At 46.1% G+C, this 23570-nt stretch overlaps 5 protein-coding genes across 5 annotated transcripts; 3 read left to right on the top strand and 2 right to left on the bottom strand.

Annotated features, from left to right (window-relative positions):
- Nucleotides 1-96: 96 nt before the first annotated feature.
- LOC1280818 (inositol-3-phosphate synthase) lies at nt 97-6224 on the bottom strand. Its single transcript, XM_320685.4, has 4 exons — nt 6107-6224; nt 5551-5700; nt 1593-2291; nt 97-1512 (listed from the first exon to the last, which is right to left on the bottom strand). Exons 2-4 carry the CDS (start codon nt 5665-5667, stop codon nt 655-657), a joined length of 1674 nt encoding a protein of 557 aa, XP_320685.4. The 5' UTR covers nt 5668-5700; nt 6107-6224; the 3' UTR covers nt 97-654.
- A 1931-nt stretch (nt 6225-8155) lies between these two features.
- Nucleotides 8156-11002, bottom strand: LOC5667921 (H/ACA ribonucleoprotein complex non-core subunit NAF1). Its single transcript, XM_001689229.2, has 2 exons — nt 9654-11002; nt 8156-9580 (listed from the first exon to the last, which is right to left on the bottom strand). The coding sequence occupies exons 1-2, from the start codon at nt 10511-10513 to the stop codon at nt 8605-8607; spliced, it is 1836 nt and encodes a 611-aa protein (XP_001689281.2). The 5' UTR covers nt 10514-11002; the 3' UTR covers nt 8156-8604.
- Nucleotides 10941-12843, top strand: LOC4577488 (death-associated protein 1). Its single transcript, XM_001238359.3, has 3 exons — nt 10941-11602; nt 11675-11763; nt 11873-12843. The coding sequence occupies exons 1-3, from the start codon at nt 11557-11559 to the stop codon at nt 12032-12034; spliced, it is 297 nt and encodes a 98-aa protein (XP_001238360.1). The 5' UTR covers nt 10941-11556; the 3' UTR covers nt 12035-12843.
- Nucleotides 12844-13986: 1143 nt separating this feature from the next.
- LOC1280816 (probable enoyl-CoA hydratase, mitochondrial) lies at nt 13987-15485 on the top strand. Its single transcript, XM_320683.5, has 2 exons — nt 13987-14306; nt 14468-15485. The coding sequence occupies exons 1-2, from the start codon at nt 14195-14197 to the stop codon at nt 15253-15255; spliced, it is 900 nt and encodes a 299-aa protein (XP_320683.3). The 5' UTR covers nt 13987-14194; the 3' UTR covers nt 15256-15485.
- Nucleotides 15486-15618: 133 nt separating this feature from the next.
- LOC1280815 (enoyl-[acyl-carrier-protein] reductase, mitochondrial) lies at nt 15619-17426 on the top strand. The gene is made up of 2 exons (XM_320682.5): nt 15619-16125; nt 16190-17426. The coding sequence occupies exons 1-2, from the start codon at nt 15891-15893 to the stop codon at nt 17047-17049; spliced, it is 1095 nt and encodes a 364-aa protein (XP_320682.5). The 5' UTR covers nt 15619-15890; the 3' UTR covers nt 17050-17426.
- The last annotated feature ends 6144 nt before the right edge of the window (nt 17427-23570 follow it).

Raw genomic sequence — 23570 nt, forward strand, 5'->3', positions numbered from 1 at the left:
CAACTTCCACCAGCAGCTATTGGTCTAAAATGTTAACTAAATGTTAGATTAATCAAACAAAATGAATCACTTTACGCGCAAGAAACGACACCGAAGTTCACATTATTAACATATAGCTTTATTTTCTTTTTCTTCATAAACGCTTACATAGTATATGTTTACGAATTCTTACCACTAAGCGGTTGAATAAACTTCCAAATGGGAAAGGAAATAGGTTGGTACCACTGGATACCCCGCGCAAATGGGTATCGGTATCGGCCTGTCTGTTTTGTCACAATTTGGCTGCCTTGTGGCACACGTTCAGCTCAGTTCTTTTGCGGTTTTGCACTTTTAATACATTTCCTGAATCAGAAACTTTGGGGTGGAGTGGAGAAGGAAAGGATTGGCTCACACTGCAAAGAAAGCAATGAGGCATATATTTCTTGGGGATGAAAAAAAAACAGAGTTCGTAGAATACGCTGCCACCAATCATTAAACACTCTATACAACCCTTGGTATAGCTATCAATAATGGGGATCTCTTTATGCAAAATGAAACCATTCATGCGATTGGCGGGATCGGGGATAAAAGGGGGTGGGTGGGGTTAATAGTTACGCATCATACGTAATGCGTCTCGACAAAAAAAAGTGTTGCACTAAGCACGCTCTACTCCGCTTAGCGGCTGGCAACTTCCTCCGAAGGATGAGCGTCCCCATTGTGCACGCCATTGCACTTCTCCGCGGTGCCGTTGGCGACGCGTGCCTTCTTCGCAACATGCTGCTGCACGTCCGGTTGGCTCTCCCCGACCGGCAGATCGAAACGGTGCTCCAGCGTCATGTGGCTGAGCGGCGGCAGACCGACGCACGCACGCAGAATGTTCTCGATTGCCGTTCGCTGGCGGAAGAGCGAATTGACCACGGGCGTACCCTGCGGCACTAGCGGTGCCTTGCACAGGTAGCTCAGCAGCGACAGTACCGACCGGAAGGGTAGGTACTCACCGCTGGCCGCGGCGTCCTTGCGGCGAACCTGAATGCGCGAGCACAGCTCACCCAGTATGGCCAGATCGAGGATGAGCGGGGTGGCGAGCAGCGAGTCCTCGCAGGTATTGTGGATGACCAGCGTGTTGTGACCACCGAGCATGATCTGGCTCGTGTACTCGTCCATCGCGCGCTTGCTGTCGCCAACGTACGGCACGTACTTGATCACCACGCAGTGGTCCGGATGTTCGTCCGCACCGTACAGGATGTGGTTGGATGCGACCATATCGTCCACCACGTTGCTCTTGGAGATCTCCTTCGAGCGGAACTGCTGCGGGGCCGAGAGATTCTTGCCGTCGTTGTTGCCGAGATGGTTGTAGCTCACGATCGAGACGGGCTTGATGCCGGCCGACACCAGGAAGTCCACCAGCACCGACTTCAGCTTGGTCTGGCCCGACTTGAAGTCATCGCCGGCAATGAACGCACCGTAGTGCTCCGCCATCTCGATCACACCGGGCACGAACGTGTTCTGGGGCGATCCGTTGATGTAGATGCACTAAAGGGAGGTGAAGACAGAACAGAAACCAACATGGAATTGATGCTCAAGAATGCAGAAAACCCCACACCGCGACTTACATTCTCAGCAATAGCAGCCATGGCGAAGATCGTCGAGGGCGAAATCTCCGAATGGTTCTGCTTGAGCGAGCGCTCCAGATCCGCCATCGTCGTGTTGACGCCTTCCTTCACCTCGGCGAACCGCTCCGTATTTGCCGTCCACAGGATGACCACCTTGTCCACGCCCGACTGCTGCTTGAACTCGCGAATGTCCCGCACGATCTGCTGGTACTGCTCGTACCGCGTGCCCTTGATCGTGTTGTCCGCCCGGTCCGCCTGGTTGGCCGCAATGAAGTCGGGATCGTAGATCGAGGCCCTTGGGCGCAGCTGCGCCAACCGCTTGTACACCTGATCCTGCAGCCCGACCTCCAGCACCTGCGCCCGCTTCATCGCCTCCCCGATGTTGAGCGAGCTAATGTCCCACCCATCGACGACGATATCGTTCGGGTTGACCATCGGCACCAGCTGGTTCATCGGGATGTACACATCCTGGCCGGTGGCGTCCGATCCGAGCAGCACCGTCGACGACTGCGTGATCGAGCCGTACCAGTTCGCCTGCTGGACGCCCTGGCGCGTGCGCCATTCCAGGCTGTGCTTGTTCGCCTCGAGCGCAGCCGTCAGCGTCGAGCCGTTGTTGCCGCCCCAGCCGACCAGCATCAGCCCCATGCGCGGGACATTTCGTCCGGTGCGGATGTTCAACTCGGTAGTTTCAGGTTTCACCTGCAAAGGAACAAGAAATGGCGCCCCGCAAGCGCGCAGACACGAAGATGACGAAATTTTACTAACGAACCGACCTTGGACTTGTACCCACCATTGGGTGGGCGAGGGCTTCCCGTCTGGGCAAAACAAAAGAAAAATGAAAGGACGGATAATATATTCTAATCACGCGCCCCACGACGTTGCGCTTCCCATCCCCAAAATCGTTCACATCTTCAGGAAATCGTTTTGGGCCGGCGAAGTAGGCTTTGCATAATGCGATGACTTCTTCGCCCTCCTGCAGCGATAAACGGGTTTAGAACGGCGGCTTGTGTCCCGAATGACTGGCAGAAATTTTTGCTATATGTTGTGCAATACGCCGTCGTATAAATAAAATTGGCATTTATCGCGCATCGCTGAATTGATCTTCCCTCCCAAAAAAAAAGCGAACCCCGGAGAACAAAGGGAGGCACGGTTGTCAAGATACGCGGCACTGTGTCTCTTCCTCATTTCTCACGTATTTGTGCTCCGCGCCCGGTGCATATTTCGTAACTGTTGCTAACATTTCCATCAGCATCTCCCGGGTTCGGGCGTTCTTCGCGCTCCCCCCATAATCGGTCGTCAACGGCAACGATCCATTCCGGGGATGTCTAGTAGTGTGCTGTTTATACACCAGCATCGTAAAAGGCGTTGCTCATTAGAGCTGAAACGGGAGCAGAAGGGGAGCGATTGGCGGCCGGACGCGCGTATCAAACGTACGTTCGCCCCATCAATCAGGTGACAGGCAAACAAGTGAATGTTAATTGTTCAAACTGACAACAGGGACAAACACGTGTTCCAACGCTTGCCGACCGATTAGATGGCGGGAGCGCGGTGACGCCATTGCCCGACCGCTGCCTGGAAGATACATTTGAATTCGTGTTTTACATCGCCATCGCCTTATCAGGCAGGCCCACTCCAAAGACGGACATTGGAAAACGGACGTATCGCTTCGGAAAAGCATTTGGGGGCGACTTAAACCCATCGCGACTGATTGAGAGGAATCATCATTTAAGGCTGAGCTTGCGTTATCTGTATCCAAATATTTATTTCCGCTCCAAGCTTTGATAGGGGGGGGGACTCGGGGGCTGGGGATAGATGAAGCAAATGCACTAAAGTTCAATGTTTCTGTTGATCTAAGCCTCGATGAACAAACATTTGGTACGTTGGATCACTATCAAAATCAGAACGGGTGCTTTTCGCTGTGATGCAACGTGTGCTTAGGCGGCGTTCTATACAATTTGGAACACAGGGTATTAATGGCATGAACATTTATTTCGGCAAAAATAATATCATTGCCGCCAAATGTAAAGTTTTTGATCGGTCTATTTTCCTGTATCAATCATCGTAGCAAACATCGTTTTTCACAAAAATTAATTCAACTGCAGTCTCTATTGAAATTTTTTTAATAAAACTGGTTATATTGTCTGTAAAAGTATAAGGTAGATCAACACGAGGCCCTAAGTGCCCCACTATTGTAGGTCCTGCTGAAGTGTCCAAGCGGATTGCGGGATTCTCAACCAGGAAGAATATCAAGATAAAAAGTAATGCTCCCGTGTTCCACCCGTGTTAGTAGAATTTGCTGCGTTTTTTTTTAAATATTTGGCTCTATTCTACAGGCAAACAACGGCTGTACAGCCGAAATAGGAAGAAACCTCTCTTTTCAAAAATCCTAATTATAAATCCCACGCCACATACAAAACAAACATATGATACGCTTCCTACGTCACGACCAAGACGTTATCATAGATAGAGCACAGCCTCACCATTTTCCCATTTCTAATAGGAAACATGCAACCTCAGCATGATTTTTACTACGAAACAAGCTAGATAACAGACAATTAAATCAAACCCGACCCCGGGGGCTACCACCGAATCGGGCCGGGATTCCGTCCAACCTTATCACCGACCGTCCCTGGTCGGCGGCTTTAGATCGTACGACCCCGCCGCCTGTGGCGTGATATGATGCACGGAGTGTCTCACCGAATTTAGTCATCAATTTACGATATCTCTGCTACCCCGTGTTCGGGAGTAACTTTTTTTGTTGAAGCACAAGGGCTTAACAGAATAAGGGAGGGAATGGCGAGAGGGCTTTACAGCGAGCTTACCGAACCTTATGTCATGCCTTGACCAATAATCGATCATTGAAGCTTTCGCGGGCATGTCGCCGAAACGCGGGCAGTCGACAGGTGTAAAATTAAATTAAAACACGCGATAATAAAATCCCCGAAATGTGTGATTCCACGATTGATAAGCCGCGATTGCAGCAATCGCTTGCTGTATGTAGGGTAGAAGCCTCTCTAGAGAAAAGATCAGTTCTTGTTCTACATACATGACACGTTGCAATTGTATGCATTTTAGAGGACGCTCGTGGCACATCTTTTTTCGGACGGTGGATGTTTGCCATACGCCACTGTTTGTCAATATTCCAGCCAGCACGTCTTTTTGGCTTCTAGGGAGCTCTCTCCTTCAGTGGTGGAAAGGGGAGTGTGGGGGAAGTAAATATTGAACCGCTTACAAACGTCATCCAATCCGCGTGTATCCCCACGAATTGCGATCCAAAATGTGGTTCTTTAACAGGCGACGTTCAAGGCACAGGTTTGTTTAGGTGTTTAGCAGGTTCATATCAGAAGCCGTGTTGCTTTTTTTCCCTGCCTACTAGCACTAGAGCACCAATACCATTTGACAGCGGAGGAAGAAGGAAGGAAAATGCTTTCCGTTTTGTGGATTTAGCTTCAGGCGCGTTATATTTTCAAACCTTCCAGAAACCTGTGCGATGGAATGGAAGATTAATACCATGATCTGAAGAATGCACGTGTAATATTTAAAAAAAAATCATGCACCCCAAAGCTCTAAGAACTTTTTATCACAATTTCCGCAAGAAATGGGCGGCAAATTCGGCAAAGCTAGTAACCGGGCGGGAAAATCGATTTTCACTCCAGTGTGGTGGCGTGGTGCTATTTTTAGCATCACGGAAGAATCTAGTTCCTTCTCGCACCATGCCGCGCTGTCATTCGTCGGCCAAAGTTTACAACAACTGTAATACAGCGGCCGGTACGGAACGGATCGATATCCGATGACCGTGACCTCTCCGGTGGCGCTTCTCCGATGCAATATTTCGCACTTTTCACTTGAAATTTTCATTTCTTCTCAGTCAGCCGTCGCGTGATGTTACCATGGAAACGCGGTAGCACTTAGTGGGAAAAGGGGATGAAACAGTACACCAAGAGGACAGTTTGCTTACCGTGTATCCGCTTGGGCCGCTGCTCACCACGGTGGTCGTTTGGTACTGGTAGTCCACCTCGATGTGTTCGTCCGTGTAGTGGACGTTCGGCGAAAGTACCTTCAGCTCTGAGGACATGTTTGATGCACGCTAGTCACGGTTCTGCACGGCCTGCAAATAATATGCACACGTAGTACACACAAACAACACACGGTGTATCAGAATCCCACTGTCTATTGGACGGTGCCGGGGGTGGAGAGTAATGTTTCACTGCGTATGTGCGCCACACAAGGAATGTTCAGGACAACAACACTGCTGGAGCGACGGTGGTAAATATCGGCAAACGGCACCCGACCGTGCAATGCAGGAGCTATCGCACGCGCTACCTGCCCTGAGAGTCTCGCACTACTGCTACTTCTGCCAGCCCAAAATCACGTTGCAAAAAGGAAGAAAATCGTCGTCACCAGCAAAAACACACAAGGAGGCCGTAAAACCGTGTCCTTTTTGTTTGGCACATGCAGCGAAACACACACTCCAACGCGGGTAGGTGTAAATGTAATGATTTGTTAATGCCTGCCTTTTAGAGGTTGGTGTCTGTGTGTGAGCCCAGGTAGAGCGGCGTCGACGGTGATTTCAGATCCTACCGGTGTCGAAAACCGAACGCAAGTGGTTCCGCCGCTTCGGGTACGGTTCGTATTATATACAGCCGTTGCCGCACGGTGTCACAAACCAATCGTAGAAGGCGAGAAAAAATGAATAAATATGAAATAAATTTAGATTAAATTACAATCATGCATACAATTTGCGATCAAAATCAATTGAATTTTAGATTACACGTGAATATTTTTAAAATTTTAAACTGATATGATAATTGCACTTGTTTTTCGGGCAAACATTAGATAATTGGAAATTAATTCCTTTTGGTATATTTACAGCACACATTTCATTAGATAACTGTGTCTATCTGCAATATATAAATAATTTAAATTTTCTTTTTCTTTCAGTTGGTGTGAGCCACACTATGCGACACGCTTATCAGCGCAGGAGCCGGCCCAAACGAACGAAGCTTTTGAGTACAGGGTAGAACAACCCTATCATTGAATGTATCAAATTGGCCATAGAACCATAGAATGGTAAACTCATCATGTTCTGGTAAGAATTTTACGTTTCTGTGAAGTAATTTAATGAAGGTATGAAATGGAACTATCATTGATATAGACAATTCGTTATTTTTTAAATCTGTACCAACGATCAGGCGAGTTTTCTTATTTTTTTTAATCTATTTTAATTGTACTGATGGAATTAAGGCTATTTTGCTGTAACACGGATAAACATAAAAAGAGAAGATGTGATATCATCAAATCATTATTTTTCTCCTTTCAAGCACTCTTCTAAACCGCTATTTTTGAAATGTTTCCACATTAGTGTATGTATTGTTAGGTCCTGTCTTTTTAAATAAGTCCATCCTATTTAAACAGTTCACAAAAAATGCAATTCTGAATGTGATATTATCTATTGATCACTGATAAAATATGTTAATTAATTTCAATATACATAATTATTTTATGAATCAAAGAAAAATCTAAGAAAAAAAGGCTGCATTCTTATCAAGAGTGAGATTAAAGTTAAATTTACAACGTTGTGAAATAGTTATCTATTTCTTTGTAGCTCGGATACTCTGTTAGATGGTAAATTAAATTGAAAAGAACCAGATTTAACAATTTCAATTAAAAGAAACCCATTCCCATCGGTCGACCTGCCCACTTCCACATGGTAACTACGCACGCAGATTCCAACTAATCCGTCATATGCGTTACAATAGCAATCCATTACAGCGGCACAGTCATGTGAGAAATTATCAGCCAGGAAGAGCCTCGAGCTACGCCATATCTGTACCAAACGGTACCAAGCGCTTAGACAGCAGCCCGGTTCGATGTACCTGTTCCATCCGTGCGAGTTAGTTTTAAGTTTTAAAACTTCCCGCGCGTACCAGATGCAGATGGCCTTGATCCTTGACCACCAACAACCCATTTCCAGCGCTGCCCACCCCTTGCCGTGCCGAAATGGTGCATCGCTTGATGTCGCCGACATCCCCCGTGGCTCATGAATAAATTAAATGACAATTTATTTACCCAACCGACGACGCATCATCATCGGTGTCCATCCATCCTGTTCCTGGTGGTACACAAAACACGTGTGCCCGCGCGGGGTACGGTTGTGTGGCGACGGGCGGCAGTGGCACTGATTCCCGATAATGGTGATATGAATAAATTTGACGGAACAGGTTTTTTCTCCCACAGAACTGGTATTGCGATACAGATATATGTATATTCCTCGCTTGACCAAACCCCGGGTCCATTCGACCGGGCGAAGATCCGTTGAATGAAAGGCTTAATTATTAGTCATAATTCTACCGCCGTGTTTCGTGTTAAGGTATTATTATTATTGAGAGCCCACACCGGGCTCAGGTTGGGGAGAACAAAAACTTTGGGAGAAAATTTGGGCGCACATTTTGCGATAGATTCGACACAAATAACGGAAGGGATTCAAATTTATGATTGTCAGTAAATGGTCGATGGATTTACATTTTCGAATATTATTCTTAGCCATTTTTGCACTTGAGACATTAGGAGATTGCAATCTATTTCTAAGATATTTAATTTACTATTTTAGCTAGAAAAAAAAAAACATGTTAATGATGATGATGCCCATTCTGGGTTTCTGACTAAGAGCTACTGATTTGTTCTGTTTGATGAACCGTTGTTCTGACTGTCTCCTGATTTTGTTGACCAAAATTTTGCTGCTATAGTAACTAATTGCACTTAATATACAAAAAGGTTTTCATATGTAACCTAATGCTAGTTAAAATGAATTAAATTCCAATAGTAGGTGGCGGTCTGGCCGCTCACAACATAAAATGTGGTAAAATTTGAAAACGATTTTTCTCCCCTAAAGTTCAACCAATATTTCTGTACATGAAATAATGCATCAGTAATTCTTCAACCTTAAATTCTGCGAATAATTCAAATTCTAATCCTAATTTTAAAACAAATGTAACTTACATCCTGCCGTGCATTAGTACGGTCCCGGTGGCGGTTGCCTTGGTGGGCCCTGGTTAGCAAACGGATTCGGCAGTACCATGCCTTGGGGTGGTGGTTGCATGTGCGGTATCTGCTGATGCTGCTGCTGATACTGTTGCTGATACTGCTGATGCTGATGGTGCTGATGGTGCTGGTAGTGCTGCTGCTGCTGGAATTGTTGGTTACGCGGTGGAAACCGTGGCCGATACTGTTGCGGTTGACCGTACCGTGGATTGTAATTGTGGTGCCAGCTGGACGGACCGGACGGGTAGCGCGGATTAAACTGTCTTCCCCCGTTACCCCGCTGGTACTGTGGTCTCGAGGTGGACGGAGGCGGCTGTCTAGGATTTCGATAGTGTTGCTGCTGCTGCTGCTGCTCATCGCCCATCTCGCTACCGGCATCGTCATCATTTTGTGCCCCACCTGCAGCCTGCTGCCGATTGGCTGCATTCTTTTTGCGATTCCGTTTCGCCGCCCGTTCCGCCTCATCGTCCGAATGTTCCGCCATGTACGATGGGATTTCGTTATCGTTCATCCAGCTCGCATCGGACCCCTTGGTGCGCATCAGCTCGGACAGTATGATAAACGACGTGTACTCCGTTCGCGGTGCGCAAAACACCTCCATGCCGGTCGTTATGTTTTTGCTCAATATTTCCTGGTTCGAGTTAAACAGTACGCAATAGATGGGCTGATTTACCTGGCCAATGACGTCGAATATTTTGCCGAGCGCTCGCTGACCCCGGTCGAGAAACAGGACGGTGTCAAGGTTGAGCAGCTCGGCCCCGGGCACCGACTGTACCAGCACGATCTGTGCCACGATCGATTCGATGTGCCCGATCGGTTTACACTCCGTCTCCGGGACGGTGATGGTCAGCTCCTCGATCGGGGGCAACTCGTGTGGCAGTATCTCACCCGCAGTACGTATCGGACCCTTGATCGGTTCGTCCTCTTCGTCCTCCGATGAGGCAGCGCTGTGGAAAAGGGGAAAAGGTTTTTATTAATTCAATTGCATCTACATCGTTTCCATGCTTTCGGTGGACTTACTTGGTATCCATCGTTTCCGCATCACTGACCAATATTGGATCATCCTGCATGCGATAGCCCCCGGCAGACATTGCGGGAGTTTCCTTCGTTATTTCCACATCGCTATCGTCCGACGAGGATGACGACGAGGAGCTGGCTTTCGAACCAACGACAACCACGTTGGATGCGTCCGTATCTTCCGCCTCCGAATCGGAACTGCCCGAGTACTGGCACAGCATTGAGAGTGAGCTGTTGGCGATCTTTTCCACCGCTTCCGTCTCGAGCTTTTGCTCTTCTGCGATCTGTTCCTGAATGGAGACAACTGCGACCGGCACGGGTGCTGCCGTATGGTCCTCTACATCCATCGCCTGACCAACGGGTGCCGGAGCGACAAATTCCATTGTGGAAGGTGGCTCTTTACTGGGTGCTGAATCTTTCTCAGGCTCTTCGGTGGATTTGGTCTCATCCACAGTTTCCTTAACTTCCTTTTCAACGCTTATTTCAACCGTTTTAGGTTCTGCTGGGAGTTCTGCGCCTGCTGCCGCACTTCCGACAGGCGTTTCTACAGGCTCATCCAAATGCAATTCGACGGCAACCACTCCTTCGCTTGTGGCTTCTTTCGGTTCACCTGCTTTTGGTTCATCAGCACTGTCCCGTGCCGGATCGTTCACTCCTCGATTTGATTCAATCGCTGGTTCAACAGGTTTCTCCTCCATCAGTGTGCCCTCGTTCGGTTCAGTTTTCCCGCCATCGTGTTCTGCCGCTGGTGCAACAATGGTGGTGCTGTCGCTGCAGGAGTTACTCGCTTCTTGTGGCGTATCTATGCTTGCCCCCACTGGTTCGCCATTTGTAGACTCGTCCGTCCGTTTTGTTTCCTCCATTTTGCTTTCCCAACAATAGCCGTGCAACTCTCGAGGTGCGATATTCGATACAACGCTAACCGTTTGTGGCAAGCAGAAAACACGTGCAGGCCGATCACGCGTTTGTTTACAGTTTTTTGCCTTCGTTGACAGTACATCAGACCCAAGTAGCAAATACAAATATGTTGATTCTGAACCAAGCTGTCAAATACTTTCGTTAAGTTTAATTTCGATTACAGTAAAGATAAAATGCAAAAATTTAAGAAATTGTTAAACTGTATTTATTAATATGAATTTTAGAACATTTTTTAGACATGTTAATGTTCATAACTCTGAAAAGAACTTAAAAAAATTTGTACGTTTATTCTCCCTGAGCAACGATACCACTTTGTTATTTGGGAATGACAGATTTGTTCAATCCAATGCGAATCGTTTGAAATCGGATTGAAATTATTCTGATTGGAAAACATGGATTCCAACGAAATATGTTTTTTTTGCCTCAACAAATGCCTGTTGCTAATCCAAAACAAAACAGTATCGTCGGAGTAAGGCAACAACACGCCTTGAATTCTGTGCTAATCCTTTCTAATAACACGATACTGTAATTTACTCCAATCGAAAGCAAAAAAAAAAAAACATCTACGCCTCCATTTTCTGTTCTCGGGTTCTGTTTTTCTTCCCCCTCCCACAAACACACACGCACACACGTATACACACACATACAGTGCGCTGTATTTATTTTGATTTCTATTCCGCGCTTCGCACCGTTTCTTGCCTTCGTGGAACGGTGCTAGTTGTCAAAAAGACCCCCCACCCCTCTCACATCGTATCAACGCCATTAGCGCTCGCTTCTAATCTATACGCAGCAAAATTGTAGGCTCTGTGTTTGTGTGATCGCTCATATATTTTCGGAACCACGACGATAGATAAGAGATAAGCGACCGTGATCGTGCGTTGGCAATTCGAATTCAGTTTTGTGGGGTGCATTTGAGAAGCGCAGCAGCATTCGCCGCAAGGTAAACGCGTAGTAGTAGTTGACGCAAAAGACGCGCAGCACAGAAACGATGGCCGATGAAGACAAAGGACTGGTCGCTGGACACCCCCCGGCAGGTAAGGCGCTACATTTGCTACCTTCGCTGGGTGGTAAAACTAATGCACACGTTGCATCTTTTTTTTCTACAGTGAAAGCGGGTGGAATGCGCATTGTGCAGCATAAGACTCCGAACAGCGAGCGGCCTGCCAAGGATCCGGTCGAGGTCATTGGGCTCTCGGTAAGTGGTGCAGCATCATCCGTGTGGGGGGAGGGGACCGTGTCAGTAGGTTGGGAAACTGGTTTTGTGCAAACAATTAATTCTAACTCACCCTCACTCCCTTCCGCAGAACCCAGCGCCCAACGTGAACACGGGTGAGGTCGCCCAGTCCGGGACGAGCACCAAGCATACCGACCATTCCGTGGAGGCGTCGCAGGTGGCCCATGCCCAGAAGCCGCCGGCACCGGTCCACAGCAAGCCCGTCAATCACATCCAGCAGCCTCGGAAGTGAATTACTCGCGGTGCATGCTATTGAACCAGTGGCGGGGGTGCGGAGTGGAAGACGGACGGAAATGAACCATCAGCAGCAAACGACGAAGAGTTGGGGGTGGTCAAGGGGACAAGGGTGTCCGCCGGATGCACATGCACATTGGCAGGTCCAATTCTCCTCGCCTCCGCCGGTTGATTTGCCCTGCTGGAACGTTTTCGGAGTCCCTGTTCGGCGAGTGATGATGGCCTTATCGATAATCAGTATCAGGGCAGAGTGTTTTTTCAAGTTTCTTCTTCCTTTTTTCTTCTCACCATCATCGGTAGATTGATAATTGTCTGAATTTAGAGCGTTGCTTAGCGCGCACACGTTGTTTTTCTTACCTTCAATTTACACGGAACTTACACGGGAGCGCGGTGGTGTGCCTCATCGAATTGGAGGCGTTGTAACATTTCTAGTGGTCTTGGGTTTGTTTTCCTTTTCAAATTAATAATCCTACTAATATTTTGTAATACTGTTTGTGTACTATCAGAGAGCAAGAAAGGGAAGTAAAAAAGCTGTGCTTTCAGTTAGCGGGCTAGTTGGTAGATTGGAAGAAAATAAATGATACAAATAAGTGAAGCATGTTTAAAAAAGGTGGAAACAAAATATATTGAAGGGCGCATAATTTTAGAGCAATTTTGTTGTCCTTGTACTAATTCTCGCTTACTTGTTGTTGCGCATACACGTGGAAGGTTTTAGTCTTCATACTGGCAAACGCCGCGGCGCGCGGGCGTTAAGGTGCTGCACCGAAGTTCCAGCTTATAATGAATAAAGCTATGAAATGTGTATAATTATTGACGTTATTTCGATTTCTTTTAGAGATAATAATTCTACCAAGAGATAATTTTAGCACTTTTTGAGAAACACTAGTTAATTTGGCCAGGTTACAGGGCTGCGCAACTAAATTAAAAAAAATCCCTTTACTCAAAAGAAATGGCCAAAATTTTTGGTCTCTAAGCCCAATTAAAATAAAGTATTTATGACGACCCTTTAAGCCACCTCTAACCAAAACCAAACCCATACTGTTCCTATCATTAATACACAACCTTTTCTGGTTCAAAAATTGCACATGACCGAATGTAGGTCCTGAACCTGATACTGAACCTACACCGGTCCAGGAAACGATACTGAACCCATACTGGTCTTGGAGCCGATCATGAATCCATATCAGTCGTGGAACTGAAAGTAAACCTATGAAGGTCCTGGCACTGATACTGAACCCATACCGGTCCTGAAACCTATGATCCAGAAATAGCTCCTGACTTTAATTATTTTTCTACGAAAGTACCTGTAACTGTACCAGATTCGGATTCGAAACCGGTCCGAATCTGGAATCGATGCAATTCTAGCTCCAGTCACAAGAAGTAGGAATTAGCGTAGGAAATAGCGCAGAAAATTTAGTAGAATTTGTATAGTGATGATTTATTTATTGTTGCAGTTTGTAAATATGGAGTTTTCTTGTTGTTTGGTAGGTTCAGCTGTATTAAATATCACCTCAATGGCACTTCATCCGCAAATTCGTTTTGTGCTATGCGGTTTTAAAGTACATGGGATATTATTCTGGAAATTTAAATTTTTTTAATTCATTTATATTTGTAATAATATTTCAATACATCCCTTCCCAGAGCCGATCAGTCCAGACGGAGAGACGATCTGTTTGGAGAACGATCTACATCTGCAGTAGGCGATGCATTTTATGTAAGATTATTATTAATTTTGAATTGGTTTTTTATTGGTTCCTCCTGGTTCGTACGCAATTATCTTCTAAACAATAATATCAGAATCATTATTGCAATATTTTTAAAATAATATTTCAACGTTAAATCGTTGTTATAAAAGTGAAATAAAAATTATTTTAAATTGATTCGATTTTTTAATTAAATATGCAAACCAACGAGTGTTTGCCACTTTCGCACCCAACCTTGAACCATTGTGCCCCAAACGGCATCCCACACGGGCCGTACGGTTGTGTTGGTGCCAGCTAGCTACCCTCGCATCGCTTAGCATGCGTGTACCGACCCGGCCATTATCATCCTGTATTTGTAAGCTGCCGGTGGTGCCGTGTGTCGCTAACTGCTGTCGCGTCTGCCGTCTCACTCCGTTTCCTCTCCGGTCGAGTTTTTCAACATTTTCGGTGCAAAAATGGCAAACATTGGACGTCTGCTTGCTTCCCGTGTGGCGGGTCAGCTGGTGCGCAATGTCGCCACCAACCAGCAGCAGCAGCAGGCCAACCTGCTCCGTTTCTATAGCAGCGGTAAGTACTGCTTCCCTCCCTTCCCCCGCCAATGTAGGTGTGGAAGTTGTCCCAGCAACAAAACGGCACCGCAGTGACGCAGTTATGTAATGCAAGGGCAAATCAGTTAAAACCAAATCTTATGTGTGTGTGTTTTTTTTTCTTCTACTTCCCGCGGGCAGCCCCGAAAGCGTACGAGTTCATCAAGGCGGAGCTGGCGGGCGAGAAGAAGAATGTCGCCGTGATCACGCTGAACCGCCCGAAAGCGCTGAACGCACTGTGCAATGGGCTGGTGGCGGAGATTAGCGACGCGCTGGACCGGTACGAGGCGGACGATTCGATCGGTGCGATCGTGATCACGGGCAGCGAGAAGGCGTTCGCGGCCGGCGCCGACATCAAGGAGATGCAGCCGAACACGTACGCCAAGTGCATCAACACCGACTTTCTGGCCAACTGGACGCGGGTGGCCAAGGCACAGAAGCCCGTCATTGCGGCGGTGAACGGGTACGCACTGGGCGGTGGCTGCGAGCTGGCTATGATGTGCGATATCATCTACGCGGGCGATAAGGCACGTTTCGGACAGCCGGAAATTGCGCTCGGAACGATCCCCGGGGCGGGCGGTTCGCAGCGTACGACCCGCGCGATGGGCAAATCGAAGGCGATGGAGATGTGCCTGACCGGGAACATGATCACGGCCGAGGAAGCGGAACGATCGGGGCTGGTGAGCAAGGTGTTCCCGGCCGACAAGTTGGTCGAGGAGGCGGTCAAGCTGGGCGAGAAGATTTCCACCTTCTCGCCGCTGATCGTGCGGCTGTGCAAGGAGGCGGTCAATGCGTCGTACGAGATGTCGCTCAACGAGGGGCTGCGGTTCGAGCGGCGCCACTTCCACGCGACCTTCTCGACCAAGGATCGGCTGGAGGGTATGACGGCGTTCGTGGAGAAGCGTGCGCCAAAGTTCTCGAACGAATAGAGACCGAGGAAGAGGAAGTCGATGCATACATTCCTTTCTCCCAGTGCCGGACGAGTTGTGCAGTTTTTCCATTTTCGGCCATTTACAAACACACCAGTTGCATTTACTGTGCCTGAGGCGAGGAAGCTGTTCATCGCTCATGCAGGCATAGCTTATTTTTATACACAGGTTTTCGTAAGGTGTAACATTACGAGATAACAATGAACCGAATAAAATTCGCCTAGTAACAACACGGTGTTTCCATTGCTTATCTCTTCTACCCGAAGGTGCCCTTTAGTTTCCTTGGTAGGTACAATGTAATCCAATGGCAATATATGCAAAAGAGATGATTGACGAAACAGACCTCGGAGCTGTATGTATCATAACAAAGACTCAAAAAAATGTAAAAGGTTCTAATTTACCCTTTGAACGCATTTCCGTCCCACTTCCAATACGCACCAAACAGCTGTTGCGTACATGCCGAATGCGTGTTGTGATGCGCGGCCGTTATGTCACAGGCAGGCTGTCAGTTGACAGCTGACAGCAAACCACACACTCGCAAGCGGAGAGCAAAACATCAACACCGTCCAACAACGGAATCGTTCCTCCTTTGTGCAATTGCGTTTAATTGCAGCAGCAAATAATCAACAGACAAAATGGCCCAACTTGTGAGACAGCTAGGGAAGGCCGCGGCCGGGTCAGCACATCTATTCCAACTGTCCGTACGGCACATGAGTGTGATGGCGAAGGTGCTGCGGTACGGTGAGTTTGGTGAGCCGGCAAAGGTGCTGCAGCTGCAGGAGGAATCCGTCCCGGACCCGAAGCAGGGCGAGGTGCTGATAAAAACACTCGGAGCGCCAATCAATCCGGCCGACATTAACACCATTCAAGGTAAGCCTGGGTAGTGATGGTAGCGTCTAGGTTGCTTACTAATCGTTCTGCTTTGGATCCGTAGGAAAGTATCCAGTAAAGCCGACCTTTCCTGCCGTCGGGGGCAACGAGTGCGTCGGTGAGGTGGTCGCTATCGGTGGCGATGGTAGCGGCAACAGTCTGAAGGTGGGCGATCGCGTTGTACCGTTCGCTACCGGGCTGGGCACCTGGCGTTCGCATGCCATCTACGCCGCGAACCAGCTGATGAAGGTGCCGGCAAGCGTCGGTGTGCCGGAGGCGGCCACCATCACCGTCAATCCGTGCACCGGCTACCGGATGTTGAAGGACTTTGTTGCGCTAAAACCGGGCGACACGGTCATACAGAATGGGGCGAACTCGGCCTGCGGCCAGGCCATCATTCAGCTGTGCCGGGCCTGGAACGTGGAGTGTGTCGGGGTAGTGCGCGATCGGCCCGAGTTTGCGCAACTAAAAGACCACCTGAAGGGGCTCGGAGCGGCCGAAATACTGACCGAGGAGGAACTGCGCACGACGAAGCTGTTCAAGGACGGCATCTTTCGCCGGCCCCGGCTAGCGCTGAACTGTGTCGGCGGCAAGAGCGCGCTGGAGCTGGCGCGCCAGCTCGACCAGGCCGGCGTGATGGTGACGTACGGCGGCATGTCCCGCGAGCCGGTGACCGTGCCGACGGCGTCACTGATTTTTAAGGATCTGCGCTTCGTCGGCTTCTGGATGACGCGCTGGACGAAGGAGCACGCCGCCAGCCCGCTGCGGAGTGAAATGTTCAACGAGCTGTTCGGGCTGATCGATCGGGGCGCGCTGAAAGCGCCGGCACACGAGATGATCCCGTTCGAGGAGTACAGCGCGGCGGTAACGAATGCGCTCAATATTCAGGGTTTCGTTGGGAAAAAGTATATCTTTCGGTTTTAAGGGATGCGTGGGTGTGTGTTTGTGAGAAGAAGGTTGAAGCGATACTGCACAAGTAGCTGATCCGGTTTAGGTGGATTGTTTTACTGCGAGTTCAGGAGAGAGTTGATAATGATACAAGAATTGCGATCGCTTCGATCAGTGATTGGCATGTGATTAAAACATAATCGTAGAAATTAAAAAGTAAAATGATTTTATTTTTCAGTGTTATGTTAGTGAAGAAGGACTTTTTTAATATCTCGAAAAAATGTAGTTAAAATCGCAATGCCATTCGTTCTGTTGTAGTCTATATTCTTGTTTTTATATTTTTAGTGCATGTGAAAGATTACGATAGTAGATAGTAAGCATTTAAATATAAAATGCCATAAAATACATAGAAATATGTTAAACGAGCTTTTTCTTAAAAGTGACATGAGAAATTGGGCACAAACGCGATAAAAAATGCAGCTGGAGAGAAGTTGCTTTTTCACAGAAATGACACCTTTAAAAAGTAATGTTTTCTACAAATTCTATTAAATAATTACAATCTATTTTTTTAAACTCTGTATCTTGATCCATTTTACTCAAGTTTTACTGCAATTTGATTACTCTTTTTTTATTTGAATTTGCATTAATCACGTCAGCTGAGACGCGACTGTTACTCAAGATAAAAAAGTTATTTTAACACAATTTATTTTCTTACAATGATGTGTAATGCAGTCAACGACTTCTTGCCGAAAAACTGTACCATTTTTCGGTGGTTCTTGGTTTGTAGCTTTGACCAGGCTCCTCCACCATGTTTCACAGCATTTCTCTCGCTAGCTCCAATTCGCAAGCACGATCTCCATTCAACAAAATTCCGTTTTAATTTTGTAATATTGTATTGAATGTCATCCAAGCATCATAACATAGCTTTCATCATAGTACAAACGTAATTTACAAGATAAATACTTTATGGTTGGTATACTGTTTAGATGAATGATCGATAGTTGGCCAAACAGTTTCAATCAGCAGTTGGAACGGAAAGTTGAAATCACTTTTTTTCTGCAGAGTCTAAAGTGATATGAGAGCGATGAGACGGCTCTGTTGACTTACGATCGTGTACTCTCCCCTGATCGTCTGAGCCTCCCCAAGCGCCACAGATTAAGCTTAAACGACTGGAAAATTGAATATCCATAGAAAAAAAATGAAAGCTCCACAGCTTCATTGGTTTGATCAATAGATGGCGTATTAAAACTAATCATTATATTGCTATCCTTTTCTTGCAATGTGTTTCGACAAGTTTCATCTTATCATGACCTATATAGCCTTCTAACTTTCCGAGCAAAAATCTATATGAATGGTCGTATGGTCAGATACGTGGGTATCAACACCAACGACCATTACTCAAATCTCACTTGCCTCAGTGTTGGTGGTTTCCGTTGGAGTTTAGTATTTAAACAATCGTATCGCCGTTCTGGTTCTAGCGATGCATAACTTCAATGCGAAACCATACAACAGTACAGAGGAAATGAGAAGGCTCTCCTCCAAGCGATGAAGCTCCACTGGTTGGGGTATCCCACTAACAGAGAGAGAGCGCCACCAGCTTTTTTGCTATTTTTAGAATGCATGAGTCGTTTGCCGTCTGCTAAACGAAGACTTTCTATATTCCGTTTAGGTAGAGAACTTGAGTCGTTTAGAAGCCGTTTAGTGGTCGTTTAGTGGATTTGTGGCACTTGGGTCTGCGATGAGAGTTGCTGAGACAAAGTACGGAGAAGAAGCTAAACACAAAATGGATTGAATTTTGTAAGCAGTAATGCTGTAGCCAAGACCTATTTAATTTATTTCCGAGATTATTATTATATAAAAACCAAGGTGTTATAAATGACAAGGTGAAGTTGTTCAGAGCAAAATGACATTTGATATCGCTCGCTACCTCCCTCACAAGAACGTTTATGAGTTTCATGAGTGCTTGTCGCAGAAGAGTGGTGAGTCACCCTGTGTGGTTCTCGTTTATTGCCCTTTACTTTTGTTATATTCTTTGCGCGTTTCGCTCAACGTTCATTCCCTTTTTCGTTGGCAGCAGTGCAAGAGCATGAACATGCCGACTCTCTCAGGTTGCTGTGCAGGTCGGTTGATTCTCTCTCGCAGCGACAACTGGAATCATAAAAAACATGCGTACTCTTTCTAATGAACACGCATACCTGACTGGTAGGGGCAATAAAAGACTTGATGGAACAAAAGATTTCGATGAAGAGAATGTACTGGGCGTCTCCATCGCAGTGTTGTTTCGTTGGACGCAACTGCACAAAATAGATGGCGGACACTCAATGTACATCTCACGTAACAACTGCCTTTTCGATAGATCCTCATTCAACAACCACTGACTGGACATTGCTTGTACCACTACTGGAGTTGATTTACAGTCCCCCTTAGGCCACGATAGACCAGATCGATGACTGGATCAGGGGAAGCGAGACCTGTCAGAGATCGGGCGTCTACATAGATGAGAGGCTTCAGCCAGGGACCGAGCTTCCTGTCATATTTTTGTTCGTTACTTTTACTAATTACCAATCATAATAAATATTTCACCCATTTGAAATCCAATTAAATTGGACAATGCGTGTCCATTATGCACAAAATGCGAAACGTAAAGTAAAGGTTAAAGCGAAATAAATGGAAACGAACGGGAGCAAAGGAAAATTAAAAGGCAGAGTGACGGAAGTGTAATTAAATCGCACAAAACGATGACTCCATACTTATTCCCTGCTGTTGCATTTGTGCTCTTCCTTACCGTGTGCATTTCTTATCGGTGTAACTACCTACGTGGTCATGGTAGTGTAATGGGTTTGGATAATGTTACGGTCGCCATGTAATGCGATGATCGTACAACTGTACTTCGAGTACCGTCGCGTTATGTCAGTTTTTACTGACATGAGCCGAGGTAGATTAAAACTTCGTTCGAGCGGACTTTTCGACACTTGATCGTCCAGGCGATCATAGAAACCTTTAGGAGGTTTCCCTTACTGGAAACGTTGGAGTTTAGAGGCCTTACCTTGGGCAGGGGGACATATCTAAACTCTTTAAATGAGAACTCGATAGATGTAGGATGGGCAAAGTCCTATCCTGACAGTCCGAACGAATCTGACCTGCCATGATCGGAGTTGGTTTTATTTATACTCAAAAGAAGTTAAGGGTTTCTCACATTTGGTTCCGGGTTGTATGTTGAAAAGTTATTGTTTTCACTCAGCTAGTTACGTTTGTCTTTTGTTGACAAGAACGATGGTTCTTGTCACTAAGTTCCTGTTTTGGGTTATAATGCATAAACTGTTCCTGCTTATGTTGTACGTTTCGGTTGGTTCTGTTAAGTGTGTCACAATTGTTTATGTTGTACGTTTCGGTTGGTTCTGTTAAGTGTGTCACAATTGTTTTTATATGAACGGTGTGGCCTGAGCTCTTCCGGGTGTGTATGGTATGATCTGATTTACTGAATGTGTTATAATGAATGTGTTACAATGGTGTGGTTTGGCTTTCCAAAGTGTGTTACAATGTGTCTATAGCTGATAGTGTGTATTACAATATGTTCTGTATAGCAGATATGCTACAGTAGCTTATTCATGTTTTCGAGAATGATTTAGTACCACACAACTCGATAGCTAGTCTATACGAGGTTTGAGGCTCGTGCGCACCAGGTATGGGATTAATAGATGAGAAATCTAGCGCACAATCAACTTACTACAGTCTCAGTCATTCAGTCTCATTCCCTTCGTGTGGCTGTTCCGCTCTTAGAATCATTTCGCGTTGAAGAAAAAGACGCGTTCAATACCTTTTTGATCTGAATGAGGCTTCATAGCTATCTGTCGAATGGTAAAACTAATTTGTTATACATAGAGATATAACATAGATATATGTTATACATAGAGAATGATGCAAGAATACATCGTTTAGCTTGTTTTCTGCATCTTCAAAGAGAGTCATGATATATGGTTAGATTATCTATATAGTTATAATTATGTACAATCAGATAATGAGTACGCTATAACAACTCCACGGAAAGCTGGAAACATCTCACGCCCAACAGTCTGTGGCAGCAGAACATGACCTTGAACGTTGGTCTTCGGGAGCTTGTGTTCGGAGTCTTCGGCATGTTTCAGTCGTTGTCATAAATCATATCACCAGACCGCACAGAGACAAACTGACGCACCGACAGTGAACTTAGCACGGGATGAATCTGTGCATTGCACTTATGACGAGCAAAAGCGAACCATGTCACTCATGGAAATAATTGAAAATCGTATCGGCTATTCGTTTGATGTACCTTCATATCAGTTGATTTACCTTCACGTGAGCCTCGGAATGATTTGGAGTTGGAGAGAGCATTTTTTTGCTTTGAATTGTTATTACCTTTTCTGCGATCGTGTACTGCGTTCACCGAACTTTAAGAGCGCTTGAATACCTTTAATCTCCGCAATGCTTTTCTATTGATCTCTGTACTTCCAGCCACACATACAGTGGTAGGTATTCACTGAAACGGAAGAGAGAAAGGCAAAAGCGAAGCAGTGACGGAGGAGTCATAAAAGTGTCCAGAGCGTCGGGTTCACGCTTATTCCCTGATGCTTCTTTATACCTCTCCCTGGTCATGCGCATAACTTTTTCGCGCTGTGGTGGGTTTCCTTCAAATCTTTAGCATATCTATGATCTTGTTCGTGTTGCAGGCTCTACATGCATAGCCTATACTCCCAAATCCCAGTTGCAAATTCCGCAATCGTTTGGACATTCCATTAAATTCTAGTCTGATTGTATCTGCAATAGAAAATTGAAAAGAAAATTACTAAAGTAGCAATGCGCATAGAGATTTGCTAAGCAATATGAGGAACGATAAAAATTGTGATTATGATAAAAAAATATATACTAGGACACGTTATCCCTGTTATTCCAATGTCGAGTCCCGATGAGCCTGGATTAACGGCGTTCTGTATAAGTGATTTTGTTCCTTTCTCTACCGTGTTTCATGGGGCACCCGAGCAGTCCTCGTCGAACGATGTGATGTGAATAGATAGCCAGCGTCGGTGTAGTAGACGAAAATCGTCGCTAATCGGCACCATCAATGAATTTCTCTTGAAGATCTGGTTGACCCAAACAATAAGAGACATTATCATGGGGCGAGAAAAGAGCAAAAAAGCAGAGCCAAATGTCCAACGTGCCACAAATAATAAAGTCCAACGTTGCATACATTCAAGAGCCACCTGGGAGGTGCCGGATACTTTTATTGTTCTTGCGCCCTTCCTTTTCGCCGTCTGTTCCGAAGCCAAATGGAACTCGCTGTGTTGAGGACGGTAGCTCAAAGCGAAACGAAACACATCTTTCGCACATCACTCTGGCCATTTGCTCCATTGCGCTAGCCTGGTCTTTGTCATATCGCGGTGAAGAACGAGTCGTGTTCAATAGCTTTTTAATCTGGATGAGGCTTCACTGCTGAATATCGGAATGCAATGGTAGAACTAATTTGATGTAGATCATGCTGCATGTTTTATCTGGACTGTTACAATTACCAATGGTTGTGTTATCTGCACTCTTACCCATCGTTAAGCCCACTTCCTGGTGATCGTAACTCATTTATCGCAAGATTGTCCTTTTGGTGCAGTGATATTTGATGCTTCTATTCTTTGAATAAATTGCTTTCTTTGCTGAATTGCCGATAAGCTTTCAGTTACTCATTACAGCTTCCAGATATTCCAAGGTAAAGAAAAGATTGGCATACTGGGTACGCTTTAACTACTCGATGGAAAGCTGGAAACCTCTTCCGTCCAACAGCCTGAGGCCATTGCCTTGACCGTTGCTCGTCTGAAGCTTGCGTTTGACGCGTTGTCATAAATCATATCACCAGACCGCACAGAGACACGACAATGCGCCGCCCGTGAACCCACCGCGGGAACGAATCTGCGCAATGCACTTATGACGAACAAAACGAACCGATTGACTCATATTGGACTCATAAAATCCGTTTGTCCGTTCGATTTGCTCCCTTCTGCATGGGCGACCGTGTGGAGATTTTATCGCCTTTTCATCTTCCTTTCCATTCTCCGCTGTTTTGCTTGTCGGTCCGTTTGTCGGGAGAAGAAAAATTAATAAGAACTTCAGTTTAATTTAATTCCAAACAGTGAGAAACGGTATCCTTACTTTTACAAAGCAAAAGCTGAGCATGTATGTGATGATCTTCATAATTTGATCTAGAACTTCTGCATGTGTGATACCATTGATCTGTGTTCTCCTCGTTCACCATTCAAAGCTTTTGTGTTTTGTTTCTATTTTCTCTTTCTTTTGTTTTCTGCCAATTTTTGAATGAAGCTGCAAAGCAATAAACTGAGACGTAAACATAATTATGACAAAGCGAGTGGCGACGAGAGAAACCTCCTCGAGCGCATCACCGATATCTCTGACGGTTCGTTGCATGATCGCTTGTTTGTCCGACATCTAGACATGCTGGAGCCATCGGAAACCGGTTTGGATGCGAAGCAGATGAAGTGGTCAGCTCAAATCGCTATGTTTAGTGATATGTTTTACTC

The sequence above is a fragment of the Anopheles gambiae genome, chromosome 3 (genome assembly GCF_943734735.2).
Source record: "Anopheles gambiae chromosome 3, idAnoGambNW_F1_1, whole genome shotgun sequence".
NCBI lineage: Eukaryota > Metazoa > Arthropoda > Insecta > Diptera > Culicidae > Anopheles > Anopheles gambiae.

Excerpts from the sequence above, each read along its gene's own strand:
- LOC1280815 (XM_320682.5), top strand. The coding sequence starts at position 15,891 with ATGGCCCAACTTGTGAGACAGCTAGGGAAGGCCGCGGCCGGGTCAGCA. Across the intron at positions 16,126-16,189 it reads CGACATTAACACCATTCAAG|GAAAGTATCCAGTAAAGCCG; the intron begins GTAAGCCTGGGT and ends TTGGATCCGTAG.
- LOC1280816 (XM_320683.5), top strand. The coding sequence starts at position 14,195 with ATGGCAAACATTGGACGTCTGCTTGCTTCCCGTGTGGCGGGTCAGCTG. Across the intron at positions 14,307-14,467 it reads GCTCCGTTTCTATAGCAGCG|CCCCGAAAGCGTACGAGTTC; the intron begins GTAAGTACTGCT and ends TCCCGCGGGCAG.
- LOC4577488 (XM_001238359.3), top strand. The coding sequence starts at position 11,557 with ATGGCCGATGAAGACAAAGGACTGGTCGCTGGACACCCCCCGGCAG. Across the intron at positions 11,603-11,674 it reads CGCTGGACACCCCCCGGCAG|TGAAAGCGGGTGGAATGCGC; the intron begins GTAAGGCGCTAC and ends TTTTTTCTACAG. Across the intron at positions 11,764-11,872 it reads TCGAGGTCATTGGGCTCTCG|AACCCAGCGCCCAACGTGAA; the intron begins GTAAGTGGTGCA and ends TCCCTTCCGCAG.
- LOC1280818 (XM_320685.4), bottom strand. The coding sequence starts at position 5,667 with ATGTCCTCAGAGCTGAAGGTACTTTCGCCGAACGTCCACTACACGGAC. Across the intron at positions 2,292-5,550 it reads GCGGCCCAAGCGGATACACG|GTGAAACCTGAAACTACCGA; the intron begins GTAAGCAAACTG and ends GTTCCTTTGCAG. Across the intron at positions 1,513-1,592 it reads TGGCTGCTATTGCTGAGAAT|TGCATCTACATCAACGGATC; the intron begins GTAAGTCGCGGT and ends ACCTCCCTTTAG.
- LOC5667921 (XM_001689229.2), bottom strand. The coding sequence starts at position 10,513 with ATGGAGGAAACAAAACGGACGGACGAGTCTACAAATGGCGAACCAGTG. Across the intron at positions 9,581-9,653 it reads GCGGAAACGATGGATACCAA|CGCTGCCTCATCGGAGGACG; the intron begins GTAAGTCCACCG and ends CCTTTTCCACAG.